Source organism: Orcinus orca, chromosome 8 (genome assembly GCF_937001465.1).
Source record: "Orcinus orca chromosome 8, mOrcOrc1.1, whole genome shotgun sequence".
Lineage (NCBI taxonomy): Eukaryota > Metazoa > Chordata > Mammalia > Artiodactyla > Delphinidae > Orcinus > Orcinus orca.
Window position 1 is genome coordinate 52,660,690 of NC_064566.1, and position 22,962 is coordinate 52,683,651.

At 53.6% G+C, this 22,962-nt stretch overlaps 1 protein-coding gene across 1 annotated transcript; it reads left to right on the top strand.

Annotated features, from left to right (window-relative positions):
- Positions 1-19,263: 19,263 nt before the first annotated feature.
- Positions 19,264-22,758, top strand: TPBGL (trophoblast glycoprotein like). The gene has a single exon (XM_004279798.4). The coding sequence runs from the start codon at positions 20,063-20,065 to the stop codon at positions 21,233-21,235; it is 1,173 nt and encodes a 390-aa protein (XP_004279846.1). The 5' UTR covers positions 19,264-20,062; the 3' UTR covers positions 21,236-22,758.
- The last annotated feature ends 204 nt before the right edge of the window (positions 22,759-22,962 follow it).

Below are 22,962 nucleotides of genomic sequence, written 5' to 3' on the forward strand. Positions count from 1 at the left end.
TCACAAATAAGGGAGGCCTCCTGGTGCCAGTTCCAGAAGGCTCCCCAGGGAAGGCAGTCTCACTGAGCCTTAAAGGAAGGATGGATTAGTGGGAGTTCATCGGGCTGACCTGGTTGAGGGAGGGCCTTGGGTGGAGGGAACAGCATGTTCAAAGGCATGGCAGTAAAACAGCTTGGCACACATTCGGGGAACTAGTTGATGTGGCTGGAGCTTAGAGCATGAGTTAGGAACGGGGGAAATGAGCAGGAGAGGTAGCCAGACCAGGTCTCGCTTCTGATGGCGTGCCGAGAAGGCACTGAGGCAATGACCCCAGAGTCTCTGATCAACCTATGCTTCCTGAGCACTGACAATATGCCAGGCCCTGTGCTGGGACTGGGGGCGGATGGAAGTGGGGAATAAAGAGATGAATGAGACTCAGGCCCTGTCCTCCAGGAGTTCTAGAAGGGCACACAAATATCTTCCGTTACCAAGCTGATAGTCCCAGCTTGGCTCTGGGTGGGATTCAGGCCTGGCTGGTGTCTCTGGAGCTCTGCTATTGGCTGGGTCTACCCGCAGCCCCTTGCCTAAGGACTGAGATGCCCAGGCAAGCAGTCTTGTTGGTCAAACGTGACCTGGCCTTGGGACTTCCCTGGTGGTCCAGAGGTTAAGACTCCGTGCTCCCAATGCAGGGTCCCCAGGTTCGATCCCTGATCAGGAACGAAGATCCCACATATGGCAACTAGAGAGCCCGTGTGCCACAACAAAGACCCAGTGCAGCCTAAATAAATAAATAAAAATTAAAAAAAAAAAGTGACCTGGCCTCTGGGGTCCTGCTCCTGCCACCTAACTCCTGAAGACCAGTCCTGTGGCAAACAAGGTCCCCATGAGCAAATCCAGATAGATGGAAGAAAGTGACGCCCTGAGCTGGTAGCGAGGGAGGCAAGGTATGGGTCGAGAAATGCTTAGGAGTTATACTGGAAGGGTCTTGGGAGACACTCAGGGTTGTTATCTCGGGTCATGCCATCCTATGGGAAACAGGAGGATGTAAGGTCAGGAGGGGAACAAGAGGAGTTGCAATGGTTTCAGGCTCCTCAAGTTACAGGATTCGTCAGGCGGAGGCCCATGGAAGCGTAGGAATTCAAGTGGACCACACACAAGCTCCCTGTAGGAAGCAGGCATGTGGAAATCCCTCCCACACCTGTTCTCTCCCTTCCTTCATACTTTCCTTCGGCAGCTCTCAGTACCTCTTCTATCCAAGCGGGCTCTGGGCTGAGCAACGAGGCACAGATCTAGGGTCACCCTGTTCTTTGTCCAAAGGACCAGGGTTAAGCACAACATTCTAGCATATCCTGGACTTGCCTGCATTAAAATGTGGGCTGGGAATTGAAGCTAGGGCCTGAAATGTATTCTACTGTTGGAAAGATTTAGGAAGTAACCTTTGTGATTGCAAGCAACAGAAACTGACACAGACTAAGCAAAACGGAAAAAAAAAAAATTATTAGCAGTTCCACTGGGCAGCTCGGAATGGATGGGAAAACTGGAGAACCAGCTGAGTGGGCAGCTGGATTCACAGCCAAGGTCATACCATAGGAATAGCTGGCCCCAATGCCTCCACTAGCGTGAACTTTGAACATCTCCACCATACTGCCCACCCAGACGTGGCACTGCTACATGATGTAAACACAAATGAATGCTAACGAATCTTCTTCCCAGCCTCCTCACTAATTGTCACATCAAGGTCCTGAGCCAGGTACAACTGGCCAAATTGGCAGGGGGTGGTGGTGGTAGAGTATCTGGCCTCTTTTGGCTTTGAAATGGAAGATTGGGTCCTCGTTTCCATAAGGACTCCCATAGTGGGGGATTTACTCAAAATACAAAGCAACGGACTGGTTTTAGGCAGCAAAAACTGTGACAAATGTCCACTACACTTTTACTGAGGAGTCACTAAATGCTGGGTGCATTCCAGGAGTTTTATACAAACAAACCAGCAAAGCAGGCTCTCTTTTATAACTGGATAATGGTTGATCCCATTTTATAGCTGAGGAAATTGAGATTCCAGAGGTGAAGTAATTTTCCCAGAGTCACTCAGCTGGTAAGTGATGGAGCCAGGATTCCAATACAGGTGGGTGGTTTTGTTGTTACAAATACATTATGCTGTCTCCCAAATTGTAAACACAGAGAATTTGTACTTACCATTGTTAACATTTTATGTAATGTGTGGGGCACAGAAAAATGGCTCGAAGTAAATGTTCCAATATCTTCGCACTATGATTGATGGGATAATAGGATTATGAGTAAATTTTTCCTGCTTTTTTATGTTCTTCTGTACTTTCCTTTAAAAAGAAAAGAGAGTATGCTTTACCTTAATAATTATAAGAAAAAATAAAATAAAAAAACAGTTTTAAAGATTATGACAGTGTTAACCCAATCATGGAGAAAATATGCATAGAAAAAAGACTGGAAGGAAATTTGTCCAAAAAGTCTCTGGCTAGTGGAATTATGGGTCTGCTTATTTTTCTTTCAACTTCTACTTTCCAAATTTTCTATAGTAAGCACTCTGAAACAAATGTAAAATAAGTTTTATTTTTAAAACCAAGCATAAAAATGATATTAACAAAGAGACGCATGTCTTAGTCCTTTTAAGTTCCCATAGTCACGTCCTATAGTGGTTTGGAAACCAAGGTGGTTCTGGGTTTTCTGGGGCAGCCTGGCGGTCCCTTGCAGTGTTTGCTACCAGAGCTGGCATAGCTGGTGTGCATCACAGTCACCAGTTATCTCAGGCTGAACACTCTGAGCCAGGGTGGGAATAACCCAGCATTCCCACCTCTTGTAACAATGTACATGTTATCAGGCTCTGCTAAACTGTGAGGATTCAGCTCCAAGGGCTGGAATCTTCCTCTCTGCTGGTTTTATCTCTCATTTCCCAGGCTTCAAGTTTCGCCTTCCCTCCTACAAATGGGGCGGGGCTGCTCAGTCCTGTGAAGTTTAGGCCCCTCTGAGGTGCCTTCTGTGTCTTCTTGTCCAAGCTGCAGGTACCCCATCACCTCTCCTCCCTGCCCTGCCCAACGCCAAGTGCTGTGGATGGACAGAGGCTGAAGGTTTGGTCCTGTCTGGTGGAGGAGTCAGTCTTCCAATCTCAGGGAGACTCTAGATTATTCACTGCCTTAGGAATGTCCCAATCAGATGGAAGATGCAGTTCCTATTTTCCAGGAGTTCCCAGTGTAACGCAGCGACAAGACAGGAGAGAGCAGGGGTTGATTCATATGGGAAGACATCCGTCTCAGCCAACCCTGACTCCTAAAGCTTCTGTCCTAGGACACCGTTACCTCCCTACCCCCTCCTCCGGGTGGGACAGTCACGGTCATAGCCTCCTGGGCCTTCTGGTCCCTCCCCTCCTCCACCTCCCCAAGCACAGGGAGGTTTCTTGTGCCCAGTGCATCCTCTGGCATCCTCCACCCCCCACTGCTCCCCTCCACTCCCACTTCTCCCTTCCTGCTCCTCAGTTTCTCCCCAGGCAAAGCAAGGGAGCTAGATAACCTTACAGGCCCTTCATCTCAGTGGGGACATTCTGTGCCTCACTGCCCCTTCCAAGACCCCTCCCATTCCTTCCTCCTTCTCAGCTTCTTCACCAGTCTGCTCCCTCTCCTCCTCCGTTCATGTACACCCCCTTCCTGCCAAGCCCCCAGAATCTCCAGGTGGAGGCCCACTTTGGCTGCTGCAGTAAGGGATGCAGTGGGGTAGAGTGGAGGTGGCCGGGAGAGAGAAGGGCCCAGGCCAAGGCTGAGGTCAAAGAGGATGGGCAGGGCAGGCAGCCAGCCCTAGCAGCCCAGGCCAAAGCTAGCTCAGCAGCTTCAGCTAAACTCTAGCAAGGCATCTACGCTTGGGTGGCAGCCCCAGAGCTGAGAGGCTCGTGGGGGAGGAGAGCATCTGCTGAGGTCGGCACAGCCTCCGGAAACCTCTCCAGAGGATGACTGAGGCCACAGAGAGTCCCAGCCCAAACTCTGGACTCAGCGATGAGAGGAAATGACACTTCCTCCTCCCTAGGGAATGTGACTTAGGTCCTGGAAATCTAGAATCCAGGGCTGAGAGGGTCCCCAGAGGACACCTGCTGGGTATAGGCATCTCCTCTACTCCCTGATGGGCTGTAGAGCCCTACCAACGAGCCTTCTGGGGCGGGAAGCTCATTCCCTTCTATGGCAGCCCATTCCACTGAGAGCTGGTTCACGCTCAGTTATCAAACTGCCACCAGTGACTCCTCTGTGCCAGGACCTGGGCTGGACCGTGAGGATGCAGAGATGAATGTGGTCCCTGACTTCAAGGAGCTCTCCATATGAGAAGGGAGACAGACACTGACCACACACAGTGATGGGGGAGTTGAGGGAGCCCAGAGGCAGCCCAGAGCCAGCGTCAGGGCAGGGTGGGGGTCAGGAACTGCTTCCCAGGGCAGGCAACGGATCCCAGGGGCCCTTGAATAAGCATCTTCAATTACCACCTAAATGCCAACAAGTCCCAGCTCTGCAGCTCCAGCCTTGGCATGGCTCCTGAATTCCAGACTTAAATATCCAACTGTCCATTCAGCCTCTTCACTTGGATGTCTTGGCATCTCAAACTCACTGGGATCGAGGCAGAGTTCACCCTCTCTGCCCACCCCGGACCCGGTCTTCCCTCTCTCAATGAATGATCCCATCATTCACAAGCCAGACACCCCAGAGCCATCCCTCCCCCTCACCCCATATCCAGTCTGTCACCAGGCCCCGAGTGACAAACCCACCACTTTTCCCCACCTCCACGCCACCACCCAGCCCAAGCGCTGGCCTTTTCTATCTGCACTCCTCCTTCCAGCATCTCCTCAGTTGTCTTCTTGCACTCAGCCCCCTTCAATCCTGCAGTGACAGCGATCTTTCCAAAAAGCACATAAAATTGTCACCTCTCTGCTTAAAAGCCTTCAGTGGCTTCTCCTTGCCTTTGGCATAAAGTTTAAGACCTTGAACAAGGCCCGCAAGGCCCGCCTGGCCTGGCCTTTGCAGACCTCACCAATTGTGTCTCAGCAACGCCCTCCTCCGTCTCTTGACCTCTTGTCTCTGGCCCACCTAGCTTATCCCTGCACCACAGAGACTTCTGTACATGTTATTCACATTGTCTCCCCCCTGAGCACAAAGACGTGGTCTGCCCTCCTTTCCTCTTCCAAATTGGCTCCCAGGATGTCTGTTCTTTGCATGTTCACTGCCCCTGAACACCAGTCTCTGGAATCTTCTCACTTGAAAGAACAGCTTCAGGACACAGCCGATGGTTACAAAGTAACCGGCAGACTTGGAGCCCAAGGTCTCAGAACCTCACAGCATTCCCAGAAGCGCAGCCCTGACTCTGGCTCCCAGATGCCTTCCAGAACCCCTACTCTGCCCCTGCTCTCTTCTTTCATTTCTGGGCTGGGGGCTGGGAGTGGAAGGTTGGCAAACCTCCCCATCCCCTCAGCCCAGACACTTCCTGGGCCTTATAGTGAGCCCAGAGGGGCAGAAATGAAGTGCCTGGCCTGGCGCCCTCTGCCTGGACCTGCACCCCATGTGCTCCCTGGGCTCCCAGATCAGGCAGCCGTACTCAGGCCTCAGGCCACGTACTGCCTCCTGTGCAGTTGGCCAGGACTTCCCAAGGCAGGGGGCCTGTCTTCACTGGGCTCCCGCAGCACGCAGTATGCCCAGGACTGTCAATTCGCCTGTGGTTGTGTTGGTTTCTCTGCCCAGACCAGGTGCTCAGCTTGCTCAGGGGCTGGGTGTTTTCATCTCTGCACCCGGAGCCTAACTCCAAGGTAGTCTCAAAAGAGAGGCTCAGAAAAGCCTCAGCATTAGAATTTGGGACTAACACCACATAAATGTGTGTTTTTGTCTTCTTCTCACGTAAACTGCTGTTAAGCAGTCCTTCATCCTAAACACTTTGTGAGAAGGTGGACCTAGGCGTCTGACCAGCCTTGGTTTTGATGCCAGCTCCACCTGTTTCTAGCCGTGACCTAGAGCAAGTGCTTAGCTTCTCAGGGCCTCAGTTCCTCCCCCTATAAAATGAGAGCGGGGCTTCCCTGGTGGCGCAGTGGTTGAGAGTCCGCCTGCCGATGCAGGGGACGCGGGTTCGTGCCCCGGTCTTGGAAGATCCCACATGCCGCGGAGCGGCTGGGCCCGTGAGCCATGGCCACTGAGCCTGCGCGTCCGGAGCCTGTGCTCCACAGCGGGAGAAGCCACAACAGTGAGAGGCCCGCATACCGCAAAAAAAAAAAAAAAAAAAAAAATGAGAGCAACATCCCCCTCTTAGGGGTTCATAATTAAGTGAGTGAGCTTATGCAGAGGGTATGGCAGATAACGTGGGCTCAATAATTCCTTCCCCTCTCCCTCACCCAAACTTTTCCCCGATAGGGACCTGGCATTTACCTGGATGAACTTGAACCTATGGTTGTCACCTATAGGTCAAGTCGATTCAGATCATTTTGAAACCCAGTCTGGCCATATGACCCAGTCACTGTCCCGCCTTAGATTAGATACACATTTTATTTGGCCTCGTCCAAGTCCTTCCAAAAATATATCAGACCCACAAGTCAGCATGGAGGACAGAGCCTGAGCAGGGCTCTAGTCTGCCCTGCAGGCTGCCATTGATCCACTAATCCACTCTCCTCCACCAGCTAGCCAGGCAGCTAGGCATTCCCTTAGAGCATCATTATTTGATCCTGCCCCTCATCTTGCCATAAAAATACCTTGGGGTGTGTGGTGGGGAGGGCTTCCCTGGTGGCGCAGTGGTTGAGGGTCCACCTGCCGATGCAGGGGACACGGGTTCGTGCCCCGGTCCGGGAAGATCCCACATGCCGTGGAGCGGCTGGGCCCATGAGCCATGGCCACTGAGCCTGCGCGTCCGGAGCCTGTGCTCTGCAACGGGAGAGGCCACAACAGTGAGAGGCCTGCGTACTGCAAAAAAAAAAAAAAAAAAAAAAAAACCTTGGGAGATGTTCCAAATGCCTTTTGGGGTTTTTTTGCTTTGTTTTGTTTTTTCAATTTTAATATTTTTTTATTGAAGTCTAGCTGATTTACAAAGTTGTGTCAAGTTCTGCTGTACAGCAAAATAATTCAGTTATGCATATATATACATGCTTTTTTATATACTCTTTTCTATATGTTTTATCATAGGGTATTGAATCTAGTTCTCTGTGCTATACAGTAGGACCTTGCTGTTTATCCACTCTCTGTATAAAAGCTCACATCTGCTGACCCCAACCTCCCACTCCATCCCTCCCCCAAACCCCTCCCCTTTGGCAACCACCAGTCTGTTCTCTATGTCCACGATTCTCTTTCTGTTTCATAGGTAGGTTCATTTGTGTCATATTTTAGACTCCACATATAAGTGACATCATATAGTCAAATGCCTTTTTGAAATCAAGATTTTCAAGACTCTGACCGACCCCTGATCTCAGGTTCTCCCAAAGGAGGAGATAGGAGATTAGCCTGACTTCCTTTAAGTAAAACCTGTGCTGGGTCCTGATGACCACTGCATTTTCTTCTTCATTTTTTAATGACATAAAGCATTCTTTTTCTGCTGTCTTTGTTAGTGTTGTTAAATCTGAAGAATTTTCAGTCCTCAGTGAAAAGTCTCACTTAGAAATGATCAAATTAACCCAGGCTACTCGCCTACAACCGTTGACTGTTGGCTGAAAACAGCTCAAAACACTTAAATGAGAACTTCCCTCTACCACGAGAAATTTGCTTTCTGAATGAATGAAGGTTTTCTACAGGAAGGTAAATTTCCGTCCTGCTCTTCTGACTCATTATAAATGTGGAATGGTAAAATTCAAATAATCACCGTCTTCTTGTAATACTGAGTCAAACATTCACTTGTTAAAGCTGTAACAGCATTGTGCCTTAATAAAAGCTTAGCTGTATAGTTTAAGTCCTAGAAAAAAAAGCTGGGCTGACTATGGTTTTCAAAGTTTTGTAAGATTATTGAGAACACAAAAAGCCAGTACAAGAGGGAACATAATGAAATCCAGCAGGAATAATTTGTAATTAGAAAACCCCACGCAATTCTTCAGCCAAGGATAATGGCGAGCCATCTAGAAAACACATGTGTCCCATGCTGGGCACTGAGGAGGCTAATCAGACACACTCCACTGACACTTTTCACAATACTGAGGGGCCCCTAATTGCTGGTGGGTGCAGACAACCTTCTTGCTGCTCCTCTCAGGAGATCATGACGATTAAGAGCAGGCCTGGAGCCAAAGAGCTTGGGGTGGAATCCCAGCCCTTCGCCTACTCACTCTGTGACCTTAGGCAAGTTACGTGCCCTCTCTGTGCCTCAACTCCTCATCTTTAAAATCAGGATTGAGAATCACTACCTTTCAGGGTGGTGGTTGTGAAGACTGAACCAGCTGCTATGTGAAGTCAGCCTGACCTAAAATATATCTCTCCTATTCCTCAGTTGCTACTGGGGTGCTCAGAGGCAGTGCCAAAGGAGGATCCCCATCCTCTTCCCCATCCTGCCGCCTCTCTCGGCCCCTGCCAGAAGATGCAGCCTGCACGGAGGGGCGCCATGCCCACAGCGACCCTGCCCCGAGGCCCAATGTTCCCCCTACCCCCCACTCTGGACCACGGCCTGGCCCTGGCCCAGCTGGCCTGCTGGTGATCTGCCCTGGCTAAGCTGGGGTGGCTTGGCTCCGACAAGGGCTAAAGGTTCCTCATTTTGTCTCCTGCTTCAGCTTAACCATCTGGGGTGGGCTGCGGGGTAGGAGGAGTGGCGAAGTGGGGAGAAGAAATGCACTTCTTCCTCCCCGTCTCCCCCTTGGCAGGGTACAAGCTGTGCTCAGTCCAGCACTGTCCTCAGCCCCAGGAAAGCCCCCCACCCCGAGGGTCCCCTGCATGGTATCCCAGGGCACGGAAGCCATCTGCCTCTCTGTCTCTGCAGCGCCTCCGCCATCCCTCCATCTGTCCCTCCCTTTTTATGTCCTTCCCTGGTTCAGCCTGTCCTGCCTGTTGAGTTCAACCGCTCTTCTCAGCACTTGCCACTTGCCTGCCCCTCCCCAGGCTGGGCGCTGGGGGCACAGAGATGACGCAGACCAGGGCTCTGCCCTCTAAGTGCTCATTTTATAGCACCCAGAGCACAGGCTGCACAGCCCACAGCCTGAGCTGGACTCTCCACTCGGCCCCTTTTAAGTTGTGTGATCTTGGGTCAACTACTTAACCTGAGTGTCCACTTCTTTATTTAACAATTGGGGCCAAAGTACCTTCACTTCAGGGCCACTGTGAGAATTAAATACAACCAAGTATGTAAAGCTCTCAACTTAGTGCACTGGGTACAGCGGGCCCTCAGTCAAGTCAGCCTGCCTTCCCTCCCTCCCTCCCTCCCTCCCTCAACCCAGCTGCCTCTTCCAGAGGAGAGGGCCATGATGGGGCCTGTGCGCAGATGTGGAGCCCTTCCCCAGCTGGGGAACCGAAGACTCCAGGGTCAGATGGGCCCCTGCATGCAGGGCCCAGCCCTGTTCCGGGTGGTGTGGAGCTCGACCAGCCAGAGCTCTGCCTGCCAGGTGCTTTCTTTCAGAAGTAGACTCAGTCCTCTGACCTCTTTTTCTCTCTCCCAGTGGCTAATTAGGGCCGATTGTGGGCTCCTTTTTAGCCTTTCTTTTTCTGAACTTCCAACTGGCTTCTTTTTTCCTTCCCCAGGGCAGGGCTGGAGACACACTGGCAGGGCCAAGCTGCATCCCCGCCACAGCCGGGCCCTGTGCTAAGGAGGGGGAGAGATGTCTACCGTGGGTGTGCCATGGGGGCTGCCGAGGTACAGAGTGAGGGGTTGCCTCAACAGGGAACAGCTTCTTGACTGCTCGGGCTGCTGTCCATTGTCCCGAGGTTCCTGACCTAAGTCCAGGTACATGTGGGGCAGCCAATTATCAATGTTCTGGCCAGCCTTCAAGGTCTTCCTGCGCACCTGCAGCCTTCCATAAAGTGATGAGCTCATAGAGATCCCCAGGGAAATCAGGCCTTTATTAGGGTTGGGGAAAACGACCGCAACCACACCTGAGGCTGAATGCTTTCTCTACCATTTTGGGATACAGTTGGGGAAGTCTAAGGACATTGAATGTGACCCACTGGGGGAAACTAGCACTAAGTCATCCTGGTAAATGGCCAACATGAAGCTGGAAAGGTAGCAGAGGCCCTGGGGCAGCAGGAAACAACCAGGCCTAGGCTGGTGTGGCAACCGATGATCTGTCTGCAAGGAGCGGCGCTCTCTGGGGGCTCCTTCGTGAGCTGGGAGCTCCAGCACTCCAGTGGTGAGAAATGAGTCAGCCATGAGTCCCAGGGCCAAGGATCGGCAGCAAAGGGGGCTGAGAGCCAAGGTGGGACCCAAACATCTTCAGTCACTAAGAAAGAACTGAAACTGCAGTGAAATAAACCTGCTCCAGCTGGTTAGAGAGGAGGAGGGAGGCAGGGGCTGGAGCCAGGAAGGGCTGTCACTTACCAAGAAGCACAGATCAATGGAAAGGGTAGGCAGGTCAGGACAATGTCATATAGGAGCTCTGAGCAGAAGCAGAGAAAGAGACAGGGGTGGGGTGATGGGTAAGGGGGGCAGTGGAGTCATCAGGAAGCTTTCCTAGAAGAAGAAGGTCACTATGAAGGTCAGGAAATCTGATGTCAGAAAAGTTTGGGAGGGGCTTCCCTGGTGGCGCAGTGGTTGAGAGTCCGCCTGGTTCGTGCCCCGGTCTGGGAGGATCCCACATGCCGCGGAGCGGCTGGGCCCGTGAGCCATGGCCGCTGAGCCTGCACGTCCGGAGCCTGTGCTCCGCAACAGGAGAGGCCACAGCAGTGAGAGGCCCACGTACCGAAAAAAAAAAAAAAAGTTTGGGAGGTAAACTGGAGGTGGGCTCACCAACAATCTTGAGTGTCAGAGCCTGTGCTGTGGTTACCTCTGCATTCCAGGTGGGTGCTGGGGGAGTGATGCTGGAGCCGCTCAGACCAAGGTGTCCTCCATGCTCCAGCTCCAGCTGGTGGAGGCTGCCACATGTTCTCATCACGCCTTCTCACCTGGAGCCGGAGACTGCTGCCTGACGGATCCTCTGCTAATGGCCTCCAGGTGTGTCCTTGGGCCCCTGGGGGGAGACATCATGGAGGACACAACCCCTCCTACCCAGTTCCCACTCTTCTGGTCACCTTCAGCCACAGAACCTGGGCTGGCCTGGGGCAGGCCATGGTGCACTGGTGCACTCTCACCCCAGGTGGGAGGGGTATCAAAGGTCAGACTGCCTCCTTCTCTGATTGGCTACTGATTTCTGAGCCCCCCTCTTCATTGTCACTTCTGGCTCCTTGGTGCCTTCAGTGCACTGGACCCAGGGGTAACATGAAAGTGGTCCTATGGAATAAGATGGCTGCATGGGCTACATCTCTCTAAGGAGAGGGGTTGGCCTGGTGCCTCCTCGTGAGACTAAGTGTGTCTGTGCCTATGGGTCTCCATGACTATGGGCCTGTTTCTGCACATCTGTAACTCTCTTTGCATGTCTGTCTTTGTAACCATTTGTCTCTATGTCTGAGGCTGTGTCTGTGTGTTTCTCTGTGTATTTCACAGCAAAGATTTCCTTGAGTGAAATGAATTCCATCAATGTTTATTGTCTAATAAATGGAAGTCCAATATCGTCCTTCCTGCTTCACCTCCCTAAGGCCTTAAATTTTCATTCCAGAGTTATTTCCAGCCTAAATGGGGTGTGGGGGAAAACCTGATCCATGCTCTTCTGGGGGTTATTTGGACTCAGGAAGGTAAGAGGCTCATGACTGATGAACTGCAAAGCAGCAAGGCTGCCAGAAATCACTCCCCTGTGGCTTGGAGCAGACCCCAAGCTCCAGACACCTTGTAGTCACTGGGTCTATCTTCTGGTATTCTGCTGGTCCAGGCTGATGCTTGAGCGAGTCTGTGCTCCTGGACCAGAGCTGATATTGACCACCAGCTTTATCATCACCCTCCTCACCATTACCTCCTTCTTCATCACCACCACTACTATCAACACCACAATTACCACTATCACCCCCTCTGCCATCACCACCACCATTACCGTTGCTGTCATCATCCACACAAGCAGTATACCACAGTCACTGTCACCATCAACAACACTGTTCCATTACTAATGTCAGAGGTTTCTAGTTACATTTCAATAGCTATTTCTCCTTCTTCCTCAGCAGGAAGGACCACAACTTTTTGTTGGAAAAATTGTCCCCCAGTTAGAAGACTATAGTTCCCAGGCACCTTGAAGCTAGTTAGATGTGACCATGCAAGTGAACGTGTTGGATGAAATTACGGGAAGTGCCCATAAAGGGAAGGGGCACCCTTATTTATCTTTTGCCTCCATCTGCTACCTGATGTGATGGCTGGTACCCTAGCAGCTATTTTGTACCACAAGAATGAGGACTACACCCTGGGGAAGGCAATGTGGGAGGCTGGAAGGAGTGTTGGTTTTCTATAACTGTGGAGAAACCATTCAGACTCTGGACTGCTATGTCTGGACTTTCTTTTATGAAAGAAAAGAAAATGAACTTCTACTTCTGTATCATTTAAGAGATTATTGTTTTGGGCATTCTGATACATACAGCTAAACCTAATCCTAATTAGTACACATCACCTCTTATCAGTTTGCATTAAATAGTTCAGGCCAATGATCTGTATATGGAGGATGGGGTGGGGGGTGAGGGAGCTAGGCCATGAGGGGTGGGGCAAAGAGAGAGAAGGAGAAAGGAAGAAAGAGGGAGAGAGGAGGAAGAGAGGGAAGGAGGGAGGGAGGGAGGAAGACTGAGTGAATTCCCGGACACGGGACTGATTCCTACTCTTGGGAAGCAGCCATTCTAAGGCAGACAGTAGCAAGGATAGGCATTCAGCACCATGGACAGATCACGGAACTCAGTAATGAGGGGACAGAGCAGGAAAAGATGAGAAGAGTTTTGTGGTGGTGGTAATGGTTGTTTTCCCTCAAGGTATGTTCATTAACACCCACTCTGCACCAGGCACTGTGCCACAAACGGTTCCAGGACAAATTTCCACCAAGGCCACATTTAGCTCCCCAGACCAGAGCAAGTATATCAACACGGGAAGGCTTGCTAAAGAAGGAAGAACTGAGAAACCAGTTGAGGGGTGGAACAAGAAGACTGCATGACAGGATGGACAGATACTGAAGGATCGGGGACCCTTGAGCAGGGGGTTCCAGGTTGGAAAAGAGTGAGTAGGTCAATTGTTCTGTGAATTAAAGGAGAATTCAGCATTGGGTTAGAGTTAAAGAAGTGAGTTCTCAGGACCCTTCGATTCCTCGGGTACTGCATCAAAGATTCCAGTTTCTGGTCTGAGAAATCTATGATACTGTGATTGAGGGGTATGTGGAATCTATGATTAAGATGCTACAATTCTAATTCTAAGGCTCTGAGTCAGTTATCTACTGCTGTGTAACAAACCACCCCCCAAAACTTAATGGCTTAAAACAGCAACCACTTTATCTGTTCACAATTCTGTGAGTCAGCAATTTGGGCTCAGGCCAGCTAGTTCTCTTGGTCTTATCTAGGGTCACTCAGGCAGCTGGAATCAGCTGGAAGATCATCTGGGGGCTGGTTGGTCTAGAGGGCTTCAGCAGGATGGCTCATTGCTGGTCTCTTCCTCTAAGAGGCTTACTTTGGTTTCTATACATGGACATCTCAGGGGAGCAGGAAGAGGGGAGCCCCCAGGCACAATCCCTTTTTAACCCTCTGCTTGCATTACATTTGCTGATGTCTCCATAGCCAAAGGAATTCACATGGCCAAACCAAAGTCAGTGTGGGAAGGGACAGCATAAAAGTGTGGATACAGATAGGCAGGTTTCATTGGGGAACATTAATATAACAACCTACCGCAGGCTCTAAGTGCTTCACCACCATTCATATTACCAACACCATGTCTTATGTTCTGATTCAAACAGACCATGGCTCTATGGCTCTCGGAGTCTGTGGTTCTTAGCATTCAACGTTTTGATTCTAAGATTCTGTAATTTTAGAAGTAGAAGGCTTGGTACAGCTCAAGAGGCTCATGAGGACCCAAGAGGATGCTAGGGAAGTCGAGCAAAGTAAGACTAAGCAGGAACCCACATGCCTCTTCCATTCCCGTCCCTCAGCCCCCAATTTCCTGCTACAGCAGGCAGTGGGATGAAATGGGAATCAGAAATCCTAGATTATAGACCTTGTTCCATCATTAGTCTGAGGTGACCCCAAGCACAGCTCTTAACCTCCCAGTGTTCTCATATAACCAATGGAGATATCAATCCCTGTCTTCCAAATGACACAGAACAGTGGTGAAGCCAGGAGACCTGGGCCCACTAACTTCCATTATCAGGAGCCTGACCCTGACACAGCTTAGGAAGAGGGTTTTGCTCCCAACTTCTCAAATTATATCTGCAGCTGCTGAGACCCTGAGTTTTAAGGAAGCCAAGCTTTAAATATGTTATTGCCCTTTGTCTGTCCTAACCTCTACCTGCAAAAGAAAGGAAGGGGGTTGGGGAGGAGGGGAAAAAAGAATCCAGCTCTGCTCCTTTCCCTTTCCCCCACCCACTCCTGTCCCTGACTTACACTGGAATCCTGGGGCCTGCCCGGCCTTGAGCCTCAGTCTGCTCTGCCAGTTAGCTTCCCCAAGAGGATGGAGGCAAAAAGTAGTCCATGAGAGGAGACCTAGACCTAGACCAGGGCAGCAGCTCATGAAATGTAACAGCTAGAGGGACTAGTGGCAACCCAGAGGCTGAACCACCTTGTAGCACAGGTGAGGAAATAGAAGCCCAGAGAGGGATAGGGACCTGATCAAAGTCCCACAGCCAGCCAGCAGCAGACGAAGACCAGAAGCCAGATGGGGTCGTCCTCTTTTCTAAACTTCAGTTTCCAATTCTAAACTGGGGATGACAAACCCAACCTGGGGCACCACTTAGAAACTGTAAAGCACAGTGCAAAGGTAGTAAGAAATCGGTATTTTTCCCCATGGCCTGGAAGTCTGGGTGGAGGAGGGTGGGTTGAGGCGCAGGCAGGAGCACTTATGACTTTCAGAGGATTCATCCAACCCATTTATTCTAGCCTTTCCCCAGAGGCCCAGGCCACAGAGTGGAGGAGGAGGGTATTAAATATCGGAGAGTTATTTAAAAGCTGGTTGCCCGCCCCTCAGAAGCAGAGTGTGGCCTCTGCTGACTCAATGGAGAAAATGAATCTTGGGTCTATGGATTTTCCTGTGTCTCATGGCAGTGGGGGGAGGGGGGAATGAGAAACGGGAACAGCAAAGCCTGCAGTGGAGTTTTCCCCTCCCCACCAGCGCAGATGCTACGCAAGAGAACCTGGGGCCTCCCCTGCTACCTAATGACTGAGCTTCATCATGTCAGGCCTGCTGGGCTGCTCCTCCACTTGTCTCAGAGAAAGGGGGGGGCCGAGGGAAAGGGAGGCCAGCGTGAGGGCCGCCAGGATAAAGGGAGCCTGGATCGCAGGCTGCTAGAGCATCAGACTTAGGAGGACCCCCAGACTATCCTACCACTGCTTTATAATTGGGGGGGCAAGTTCAAGGTCACATGTTAAAAAGGTGGGGGCACCAACTTGGGCAAGTCACAGCATTACCTTCCCCTCCATGACCCTCATCCCTAAAAGGCCAAGGGGCACAGGATTCAAAAGCCCTCCGAGATCAGCCCGTGCACACACACACCTTTGAAGAGAGGGAAACAGAGCTGGAAAGGCAGACTTGTCTACAGGCTCCAGTAACACTGAGTTGCCCCTAATGGACAGAATGGAGCTGGAGGCAGATGGGGAAGGGCTACCTGCTGGGTGACCTCAGGGAAGTTGAAAACCTCTCCAGGCTCCCTACCAAGGCTTAGTGGAGCTTATAAAGGGTAGGGCCTTTTCAGGGAGAAAAGGGTATAGGAGGTTTAGGGGAAGGAACAGCTCCTTGAAAGGCTGAGAGGGGCTCTGGGACCTAGTGGGGTAATAAACTCAACAACTGGGGTCCAGCGTGGCTGACACGGGGGATTCTCAACCTGGCACAGGGCAGACAGGATCATTCTGCATGGGTGGGGCTGGGTTGATTCATTTGCTGAGTCCTAAGGAAATCCTGAGTGCCTGTGCTCTTTGCCCACAGGCTCCCCTGGGATCTGACCCAGTCACACTCCCTAGAGAGATAACCTAGGATGGGGAGGGCTGCGGCAAAGGAGATGAGCAGGAAACCTGAGCTCCTGTCAGGCGGGTCCCAGTTAGCTGTGCAACCTTGAGGAAAGCACTTGACCTTTCTGGGAGGCTGTCTCCTGGTGTAAAATGTAGATGGAGGATCTTCACCTAGCTTGCTTCGTAAGGGTGGATCGAGCCAGAGATTTTTAAATCATTATTTCATTTTGTAAATGTTCCCTGGTGCCTTCTCCATGCTGAAACTCTGAGCTGTGGGCTGACAACACAAGAAATCAGACAGTTCTGAGCCCCAATTGCTGACAGTCAGGGGGCTCAGGAGAGCTCTAGCCCTCTGATCACTCAGTGAAGTTCAAAGGAGAGAGAAGGAAGCCATGAAGGCTTCCTGGAGGGGACAGAACTCAAGCTGAGCCCTGAGGGACAGTAGGCTGGACTGGAGAAATAGAATCAAGGGGAGAGAGCACCTCAGGTGGGGCAAACAGCGAGCAATCCACTCGATGCATCAGAGAATAAACACACAGCCTCAGACACAACTGGACATACATTTATTGAACACCTACTGCATACTGAACACTGACAACCCCAAGACGGAGAGGGCTATTCCTCCAGAGAACAGAGAGCCCCAAATGGCTCACAGACTTGGTTCTGGGGGAACCTGGACAGAGAAAAGGAACACCTGTACAAAGAGAAGGGTGGGGAGAAGGCAGGGGAGAAGGCAGGGTAGAGGCATATACGGAGACAGCAAGTGGAGACTCACTCCTTTTACTATCTACCAAGAATTTGAGGTATTGGGAGATGAAGGAACATGGAACAGAGCAAAACGACATGGGAACTAATTAGTCCCAGTAAAGGAAAATGCCTCATCTAGAGTCACAAGGATGCTAGGTGGCCAGACCCTAATGATATGGCTTTTCTTGTTTCAAAACCTTTTCCCTTCACGTTATCACAATAGCTCTGAAAGGACCAGGAATGACAGGAATTCAAAAGCCCACCTACTTTGCAGAAGTAGAAGCTGACAGCCCAGAGGTGGAGAGAGGTCCAAGGTGACACCAGACCCACGCTGGCATCTGTTCTTGGCCTCAGGTTCCTGGGGTCAGGATGAAATTTCCCTGTGGTGCTGGCCCCTCAGTTGCAGCTACTACCTTCGACAAAGCCCTGGGCAAGGACCCTGGGGCCAGGTTTCTAGGCAAAGCCCTGAGGACCACAGGCTTTGTGGCAAGTCCCTGGCCCTCTGGCCTCACCTCCCCATTTATAAAACACAGTCATTGCCTTGTTCTCTGCCACCTGATGGTCCTAGGTTCCCTCTGGTCCTCCTTTCCCCAACTGAGGTGTCTAGCACCTGCACACACACCCCAACCCCCTACCACCAAAGCTGCCTGCTACTCGGCAGGCATCAGCCCATCAGAAACCAGCTGCCATGGGACCTGGGGAGGGAGATCTGGCCTTGGCAGTTGGTCTGTGATTTCTTAGTGGCTGGAGGCAGAAGGGGCTGTATGCAGCAGGACAGAAAAGCAAAGACCTTTTCATTCATTCATTCATTTACGAACATTTACTGCACAGTCTCCTGTGCTAGTCCCTGTACCGGAAACACAGTAGTGAAGAAGAGCCAGTGTCTCCCACTGGGGGAGATGTCATGGCTGGGGCTTGGAGCTGACGTGGGCCTGGACTGGGGTGAGTGCAAGAGCTGAGGGCTCAGCCTCAGTGGCATCTGTTTGAGCTCTTGTGCCCATATGAGAAGAGACACCACACCCTGTTAATTCCACAGACCGAGGGCAGGCGTGGGCTCAGGGTGTGTTGGCCGACCTCTGGATACATGTGCTTGCACGCATGAGTCTGTAAGCTTGCCCCTCTGAGAACACACCCAGGCACTTGCATGGCCCCAGAGGTAGGAAGGTTCAAATATGCATGTGCTTATGAATCTACGGACACCTGCCAGGATGCGCTCAAATCTATGTTTCTACGTGCACGCGTACGAATGGGCCTGCATGTACTTGCAAGAGGCACATCTGAGGCTGCCTGGAACTGTGCACAAGCTTATGCAAGCCTTCCTATGCATGTGTATGCACACCCAAGTGAGCATGAGTGTGTGTGCTTACGCGTGAACACACCTAGGTCTGTTTACGTGCTAAGCTTGCTTCTATGTGTACACGTGCATGTACAATCGCACATGTACATCTGTACAGACATGGCCAACATGCCTGTGCAAGTTACTATTCTCATCTGCCAATACTTGGGGGTGACAACGGGGACAGGGGAGAGAAAGGGGAAGGGGAAGGGGAGGCCACCCCCCCACCCCCAGCATCCACAGCCCTGGGCCTTAACAATGGCCCTTGTCTGAGACCCAGGCCACTGCAGGGTCTACATCTTTTCCTACCTCTTCTCCTTAAGTGGTGTTGATCTGTTGGTTGATCAGTTAAATATAACCTCAGGGAAGGAGTCAACCCAACAATCCCTAATTCAGGTGAAAGAGAATGACTCTTAGGTTGGGGGAAGCCTCTATCCCAACCAGCTCTGCTGATACCAGAAGCGCTTTCGGATCCAGTGTCAGCCTCTCCAGGCTGAATAATTCATGCCAAGGCAAGGAGTGCTCCCTTCTCAGGAGTCTGTCCCTTTAAATCAGGTCTGGAGCTTCCCAGTTCTGGAAAAAAAAAAAAAAAAAAATCCAGAACAAAACAAACCTATAAACAGCTCAGCCCTGGCCCCTTCTGAGACCCCCACTCCCTGCTGCAAAATCTGCTCCCGGTCTCACAAACCCTCCTAACCCATTCAACATTTACAGGTGAGGTACCCTGGAGGGGAGGAGGGGCAGCTGATGGTACCCAACAACCCTAAGGTCCTGAGACCCAGAACAGCCTAGCGGGGGTACCAAGGTGCTGGGGCAGGGAGGGGACAGCAAAGAGCTGAATCACCACACCCACTGGGTCCCCAGGCCTAGGAGAGTGCTTGGGGGAAGAGTCCAGCCTGGTGAAGGAAATCAGATGGAAGAACTCCCGGCAGAGCAGCCAGTGACTTGGGGGGAGGAGGGGTGGAAGGAGGAGGGGTGGAAGGAGGAGGGGATGTCGCTGACTTCCTCGGGGTGGATGGGGTGGGGTGGAGAAGACGTTGATCTCCCGGGACTCGCAGGGTTGTTGACCGAGCCAGGCCTGATGTAACTGGGGTGGCAGAGGAGGGGGCTGAGGCTGGGGATTTCCCTCACTCCTAGCACAGCCCTCTCCTTGATCTCAAGGATAAGGTAGAGGCTGAAAAATGAGGAACTTTCCCAGCCCACCCCTCATCCCTGCCTGCGCTGGTAGGAGGAGCCCTAAAGTCCTTCCCCCAAATTCTCGGCCGGCCGGTGATGCTGACCCACCTGCCTGCTCTCCCTAGCCCGGCCCCACCCCACCCCACACATCCCAGAGAGGGAGGGGGAAGGTACCAGCCTAAGCGCGGGGGCTAGGGAGGAGATGAGGGGGAAATAAGTCAGAACCTCGGAGAGCCAAACTTCTCAGCAGTCCGGGAGCCCAGAGGGGGGAAGAGAAAGAGCAGCAGCCGAAAGCCCTGGTTCTCGGGAGCCTCCCACCCCGCCTCTCCGCAAGGAGGGCGCGGAGACACCGCCGGGGGCGGAGGAGGAGGCCGGGAGGCGGGGAGGGGGGAGGCAAACCCTGCCCACTCGGCTCCGAGCCCAGAACGGCCGCAGAAGTCGGAGGCCGGTGCGCAGGGCGAAGAGGGCACCGGGGGCGGGGGGCTCCGCTCCCCGCCTGACCCCTCTCGCCCCAGCCAGGAAAGTGAAGGCTCCTCGGACTATAGAGCCAGCGGAAGAACAGACCACAACCGCCGGGCGCTCCCGATCGAAGACTTGCCCCACCCGCCCCCCTCCCCGCCCCCACGGGGCTCCGAACTCACTGGTGAGCGCGGCGGCCCGGGCGCTGGATGCGGGGGCAGCCGTGATGGCCCCGCGCGCGGGACAGCCGGAGCACAGGGGCCCGCTGCTGCCGGGGCTGCTGCTCCTGGCGGCGGCGCTGAGCCGACCCGCCGCACCCTGTCCCTTCCAGTGCTACTGCTTCGGCGGCCCTAAGCTGATGTTGCGCTGCGCGTCGGGCGCCGAGCTCCGGCAGCCGCCGCGGGACGTGCCACCCGACGCGCGCAATCTCACCATCGTGGGCGCCAACCTGACTGTGCTGCGCGCGGCCGCCTTCGCCGACGGGGACGCGGACGGGGAGGAGGCGGAGGCGGCGGGTGGCGTGCGCCTGCCGCTCCTGACCGCTCTGCGCCTCACGCACAACAACATCGAGATGGTGGAGGACGGCGCCTTCGACGGGCTGCCCAGCCTGGCGGCGCTCGACCTGAGCCACAACCCGCTGCGCGCCCTGGGCGGCGACGCCTTCCGCGGGCTGCCCGCGCTGCGCTCCCTGCAGCTCAACCACGCGCTGGCGCGGGGCGGCCCCGCGCTGCTGGCCGCGCTGGACGCCGCGCTCGCCCCGCTCGACGAGCTGCGCCTCCTGGGCCTGTCGGGCAACGCGCTTAGCCACCTGCCGTCCGCCGCGCTGCGCCGGCCGCGCCTGGAGCAGCTGGACGCGCGCCTCAACGCGCTGGCCGGCCTGGGCCCCGACGAGCTGCGCGCGCTAGAGCGCGATGGCGGCCTCCCCGCGCCGCGCCTGCTGCTCGCCGACAACCCCCTGCGTTGCGGCTGCGCTGCGCGCCCCCTGCTGGCCTGGATGCGCAACGCCACGGAGCGCGTACCCGACGCGCGGCGCCTGCGCTGCGCCTCCCCGCGGGCGCTGTACGACCGGCCTTTCCTGGACCTGGACGAGGCGGGGCTGCGCTGCGCCGAAGGCGACGCCGACGGTCGCGGGGAAGAAGTGGAACTTGCCGGCCCGGAGCTGGAAGCCTCCTACGTCTTCTTCGGGCTGGTTCTGGCGCTCATCGGCCTCATCTTCCTAATGGTGCTCTACCTAAACCGCCGTGGCATCCAGCGCTGGATGCGCAACTTGCGCGAGGCGTGCCGGGACCAGATGGAGGGCTACCACTACCGCTACGAGCAGGACGCAGACCCGCGCCGCGCGCCCGCCTCGGCCGCCCCCGCCGGTTCTGGGGCCACTTCCCCCGGTTCGGGCCTCTGAGCTTCGCTTGCTGGGACTTGGGGGCTACCCCTGATGACCTGTCCCGAGGCCGTGGGTATGAGACACCCGCGAGCTTGGGGCTTTGAGACCTACGCCTGACCGATCTGAGACCTTTGGATTATGGCATCTCCCCCACCTGGAGGCCCCAAGCTCTACCCCCCTCCCCAGCCTCTGAGAGCTGTCACCATCAAAGACCCAGAGACACTCTCTTCTGATTCCAGAAACCCCATCCACCCATCCCAAGCTCTGACAGCCCTCCTGAACCACCAGAAGCCCCCTCCCCCTTTCAGCACTCACCCAGAGACCCTGCCCTTCAATCCGAAGGCCCTGGGACTGCTTCCACTACCCTGTGCTTTGAACCCAGACCTCTCAGCAGGAAACATCCCCCTAGACTACACTCCAGCTTGCAGCCCTCAGCTCCCTTCGAGGGCTCAGGGACCCTCACATCCCATTCTGGTCTCAGAAGCAGAGCAACCCCACCAGAAGGTTTCTGTGGACTTTGAGCCTTTCTTCTCGTTTGGGAGCTCTTAACTCTCCATCCTGCATAGAACCTACATCCCGGGAGTCTGAGGGTTGGGCACACTCCCCCAATCTGAGGATGTATTTCATACCACCCACCACCCCAGCTCTTGCTCAGGCCCCTCCCTTCCTTGGCCCAGGCTTGGGGTTCAGCTCTTCTCTATCTCTCCCATCCGAGGGACAGGCACACCCCTTTATAGCCTTAGCGTGGAGCTGATCCTCAGCCTTTCCCACTTTTGGCTCTGATACCCTAATACTCAGTCCTTGTCCCCAATCTCAAACTCTCAGCTCTTCACCCCGATCTGAGTTTCTTCCCCCTGCCCAAGTCTTAGGCTCTCAATTCCTCCTACATCCGTCGCTTGCACTCAGTACCCACACAGCCACTCACTGGCTCAGGGTCCAGTGAGGAATCCATCCCTGGGATATGCCCAGCCCCCTTTCCTCTTAAGGATGAGCTCTCTAGCCCTGCAAAACAGGCGCAGATGTGAAGCACCCCGCAGCCATACTAGCAGATCCCCATGGGAGATCCTGGAGGAGAGAGTCCTGGGGGTGCAAAGTAGATGGTCTGGCCTCACAACCAGGGTCACCTGACCATTGTGCCACAGAGAGGGGTGGGGGAGGGGCTCTGAAGGGCTGGGAGCTGCTGGCCACATTCTCTTTCCCACCCATGTGACCCTTCTCCCTTGGAGAGTCCTCTCTGCCACCTCCCCACCGCTGTCCCCCCGTATGCCTTCTGGAAGAGGAAGGGAAAAGCCCTCCGGTCCAGGGTCAGAGCCTCAGCGCCCTGCCTTCTTCATGATCCCAAAGCACAACTGGTGAGTGGGAGGGGCCGCCTCTCCCTGACTCCCACCCCCTGGGTCAGGCAGAATGGCTGGCCTGTGCTGCCTCTGCACACAGGAAGTCACCCTCCTTCAACATATTGCCTGAGGCCTGCCTTCCCACCCCACCCTGGAAATCTGGATCTCCCTTGGGCAGTTTTCTATAAAGTCTGCAATAATCTCAGATACTCTGCTCTTGTAAACGGTGCCATGTCATTCCTGCTGACCTTGGGTCATTAAAGGGGGTGGGAGGGGACACTTAGAGCTGTTTAGACCTTCCTGAGGTGAAGCAGGGACTCTTGATGTCTTCTCCCGGACTGTGGGAGAAGAAAAGGGCTCTGACTGTACATAGTAAGCTTGAGGCTAGACACATGGAGGGACTTCCCACTG